The sequence below is a fragment of the Triplophysa rosa genome, linkage group LG24, assembly GCF_024868665.1.
Source record: "Triplophysa rosa linkage group LG24, Trosa_1v2, whole genome shotgun sequence".
Classification (NCBI taxonomy): Eukaryota; Metazoa; Chordata; class Actinopteri; order Cypriniformes; family Nemacheilidae; genus Triplophysa; species Triplophysa rosa.
The window spans coordinates 13,009,441-13,013,976 of record NC_079913.1 but is presented as its reverse complement, the minus strand read 5'-3'; the positions used below and the strand labels follow the sequence as shown (position 1 = coordinate 13,013,976).

General features: G+C 39.4%; 1 protein-coding gene across 1 annotated transcript; it reads right to left on the bottom strand.

Annotated features, from left to right (window-relative positions):
* Positions 1–139: 139 nt before the first annotated feature.
* kin (Kin17 DNA and RNA binding protein) lies at positions 140–4,516 on the bottom strand. Its single transcript, XM_057324574.1, has 11 exons — positions 4,297–4,516; positions 4,094–4,188; positions 3,972–4,015; positions 3,759–3,881; positions 3,491–3,675; positions 3,123–3,217; positions 2,843–2,960; positions 1,081–1,200; positions 884–983; positions 640–740; positions 140–492 (listed from the first exon to the last, which is right to left on the bottom strand). Exons 1-11 carry the CDS (start codon positions 4,408–4,410, stop codon positions 430–432), a joined length of 1,158 nt encoding a protein of 385 aa, XP_057180557.1. The 5' UTR covers positions 4,411–4,516; the 3' UTR covers positions 140–429.
* Between the last annotated feature and the right edge of the window lie 20 nt (positions 4,517–4,536).

The following is a 4,536-nucleotide window of genomic DNA, read 5'->3' as shown; positions in this document are numbered from 1 at the left end:
ATGACTGCTAAGAGAGGAAATCTGTTATTTTATACAAGCCAAAAGCACAAAACCCTTTTTAATGAAACTTGCCAAAAAGGTTTTGAAAAAAGGTTCGTTTTTAATACTAGAAGAAAATATATACAAAATATCAGAAAATGGTGCTGTACATGAAACAACCATCGAATAATGACGTAAATTGATCTTAAACATATCAATGTATTGTAACCTATCAATGAATTGATCATTTATAATCTATAAATATTTTATGTTCGGATGTCTGTTGAAAATGGTTGCATATGATAAAAATAAGCACAATAAAATGGTCAATTTGTTCCAGTATGTAAATTAAATGATCATGTCTTTGAGTCTTTATTATGTACATGCAAAATGTAAAATATCTAGATTACGCTTTGACACAGTAGAGTCGCTCTGGAATGAAGATGACCATCAAGCTAGTTTAGAAAAGTCCTCATATGCAATCCTCTCCACTGTCTTTCCTTTCATCCGACCCTGAAGGAGGACAAACACCACGCTGTCAATTATTATGGAAGTGCTGGTATTTTCTAAGCAATTATAAATATAGTCGCTTATATTTAGTCCAGAAAAATATTCAGTATTTGGAAAGTCATTTCATGATAATATTCTGTGTGAACGTACCGAGTCTAATACGAGTGTGGCAGAGAATTTGTGCTCGTCTATGCCTTCCAGGATGGCCTCTGTATCTTTATATTGACCGTTTAGGATCAAAACTCGCTTACCTGTGACAGAGAGAGTAAAATAGAGAGAACACTGAGTGATAACCACAGACATTAAATAGTTCATACAACAGAGATACAACAGTTCATAGTAAGACCAATGAACAAAAAAAGTTTATACACGTTTAACCATAGTAATGTGTTACCAGGCGCTGGAATGACTGTTTCCACATGACTTTGGTCCAGTTTGAGTTTGTCTCCAGAGTCGATCATCTTCACCATGGCTGTGTACTTATTCTGCACCTCCTGTAAAATCATACACATACACAATATCGCTGTCAGAAATATAAAACCAGGCAAACATATAGCCATGCAATGGTCCATTAATCCTCGTTTCATGTACCCGAATGATGGCTTTCTTCTTGTAATACTTCTCTCCTAGTCTTTTTGTTATCACTTTTACTACGATGTTTGGTTGAATCCAGTGATCCGACCGTACAGATTTTTTCTTCTGCTCCTCCATCTGAAATTCACACACACAGAAAGTTGTGAATTGCAAATTGTAGAATCACTTTACGTAAACCATTGCTTATTAGATTTAAAGCGGCGGTAACATGCGATTTCATTCCAGGGCTCTAGACTCCTTTTTCCTGCTTTCTCAGTTGGTCGCACCCTTTTTTATAGTAATCATATGACCTTGCATAATGACCTCAGTTGATGAATCGTTCTGTTAATTTGTCACTCTGTCTTTTAAAATAGACGGCTATAGGCTGCTTCATATTTGCGCTTTAACACTTGCGAGCCCAATAAAGCGATGTCCCAATTAGCAGACACTGACGCGCTGTTTGTTTTTCACTGCTGTTAGGACATCGCAGAAGATAGAAGTTAACAAGGAAAACACTTCACTGGATAGGATTTTTCCTTTATGTCAGCTGCATGTGCGGAACACTTGTCAGGGAAGAAAAGGCAACATGTTTTTGAGCACATTCACACCCAGCTGTAATTCAGGTAAAAATATTCTCAGAATGCGCCACGTGAAACATGGATTCTGGCTTCCGACCTTGCTTTTGATTGAAGTGTGAAGAGACAGTTCAGAAACCGTCGTGTTCGACTTCACTTCTCGACTTCGTGAGAGCGTTTAAAAAGCATAGGGAGCAGTCTGTCCTGCGATGCTTTTATGCTGCTCGGTCTGCGCAACACTGAATGATGCGAAACACACACTTTAGTTTGGAGACAGAGGGAGTGCACGAGCTCTCTGCTCACTCTTTCCTGCTATTATCACAAGCGCGTCATTCACCACTCATAAATCACATTAAATGTTAAAATAAATCTTTGGCGGGGCTAAAATTATTTTACGCACTCGCACCAAAATTATTTTACGCACTCAACCCTGTGAAATGTTACCTCGCACGTTATTAAAAAAACGATCGCATTTGAGAGCATTTTGGTCGCAGTCTAGAGCCCTGCATTCTCAGGCTTAACATGGTCAACTTGTCAAAAAAACGAGCTGAACGTATGACGTAGTATTTCTGTACTCGATTCACTCCGCCAGGGTTTGTACAGGTTTTGGAAAGTTTTTTCAAACATGGATTCCCGTTTCGTAAAAAGGGTTCTTAGTCCCTTATTGGACAATTCTCCCAGAAAAGCACGCCCACGCATCATCCAGCGAGCGTGAGAAAGAGCACGCCCATCAATGCCGCTTCACTCGGCTGCCGGAAGTTTAGCTGTGTTTGTTTGCTCCCTGCATTTAGGTGAGGAATGTTATATAAACGGTGGATATAACGCTGGATTTGGAGATTGTTTGAAATTGATAGATGGTGCGGTCTCAGCCATCAGATAGTGAATCAGTTATGTAGGGATAATGCGATGACGTACTGTGTGCTCGTGCTGTAGTTCCGCTCTCCCTGCACGCCTCCAGGCGCTCGTCTTTTTCCGGAAATAATCGTACAGCTGTATCTGTCTTTTATAAATTTGATCAAACTAAATACTCTTCGAAGATACGAAGTATGCAATACTGCTGTATATAGGCACTCAAGATTAATATGAGATTGGCAGAAACTGCGTATGTTACCTCATCTTTAAGTGAATTACAATTTATACAGATTCATTCTGCTCTTACAACATCAATGCAACAATTTACCTGGAGAAAAGTAAAGGAAACATACCTCTATTATCTCCTCAAGGGCAGATTTCTTCTTCTTGTCTTTGGAGTCTGAACTGTGAGAGGACTCTTTCCTTTTAGCTGAGGCAGTCACTTTGAGGCCACTACTTCCCAGACTTGTACTGCGAAAATGCGAAAGCAACACAGGGTTATAATCACATATCTAAACTCAGGGAACACAACCCGTGTTTCTTTAGTACAAAATACATGGTTTCGAACACAAATAATCGGTTTTTAAACAGATTTTAAACTCAAAGAGAAGCTGATACCATTATTCATGATACCTTGTTTTGGAAGGCCCAGCTGAAGCATTGTCCAGGTTAAAAGCAATTTTCTCATCTTCATTCATCCTCTTCAGTTCGGTGTATACTGGCTCCTCCTGTAGATACATGGACATTGAAATGTGTACATTAAGGTATATTGCCAGCTTTGGAAAGTAATGACAAACGTTATGAAGGATGAACTTTGCCCAGAGAAGGTCTCATGTTAAAATATACTGTATGTTTGGCTATACTTTGAAAATGGTGTGCATTTTATTGTTTTGTTATTGTTACCCCATAAAATTCCACTTTAAGTGCATAACTATAAAAAATACCTGATTTTTTTGGGGGAAAGCTTATCATTTTTTAAGACCAGGAACATTTCCACACACCTCAGGCTCTTTGCCCTCTCGGCCGCGGCGCACTTGTTCTTCGATGAACTTAGCACTGCGTTCTACATCGTCCAAATCCTGTTTCTTCTTCCTCTCCAGCTCTTCCTGCCTACGTATCGTTTCCGGATCACGATCAATGTACTGGATGTACCAGCCTTTGGGTGTCTCATCTACTTTGCAAAAACCTACACAGCAAAATCACACAAATTAAACAGTGTAGTGGATGATACTGATCTGAACGAATTCGTTCTGTATCTAGTATCCTTGCCTTCTTTCCCAAGCCATTTGGTGAATTCAGTGAGGGTTTCCCACTGGGTGGAGTTCATGTGGATGTGTTCCCGATGGCTGATATACTCATTGTAGATGATGTTATTGTGAACTCGTTTGGTTCCTGCAGAAGTAAACACAGACTCTCACCAACTGAACAACAACTACAGTCTGTAATGTATGATGAATCAGAATGGCAATGATTTAATCTTACCAAAACGTCTTCTGAGCAGCTCTAAGAACTCGCTTTTGAACTCCCTGTAAAAGCAAAAGGACATACATTGCAATCATTTACTTTTCTGTTTAAATATATAAATATATCCGACGTGTACTTACTGTGAGAAGTAGCTCATGAACTGGTTGGGATTCTCTGAAGCTAACAATAGCTGTCTCTGATGAGACTCGGACATACAGTGACATTTAAACCCGTTCTGTGGTCAAGAGATAATGTAAATGACAGTTATTACACTAATAAAAAACAAGTAATTCAATATAGATCAGAAGTAAGCGAGAATAAGACACGTTCAACATAAACTTACTTCATCTCGACACTGTTTCTGACACATCTGACAATACCAGCGCAGTTTTTGCAAGCCTTTAGCTTTGATTCTGTTCCCGATCGCCTTTGGGGTTAAAAATTCTGCCTTGCCCATTCTAAACTAAATATTTCACCAAAACACAACACTTCGATGAGACTTTTCAAGCGTCCAAAAACCGCACACGCTTCCTTGCTTGTGAGTCGTGACGCGCAACGCTCGCTTCCCCAAAACGCTTTTTTC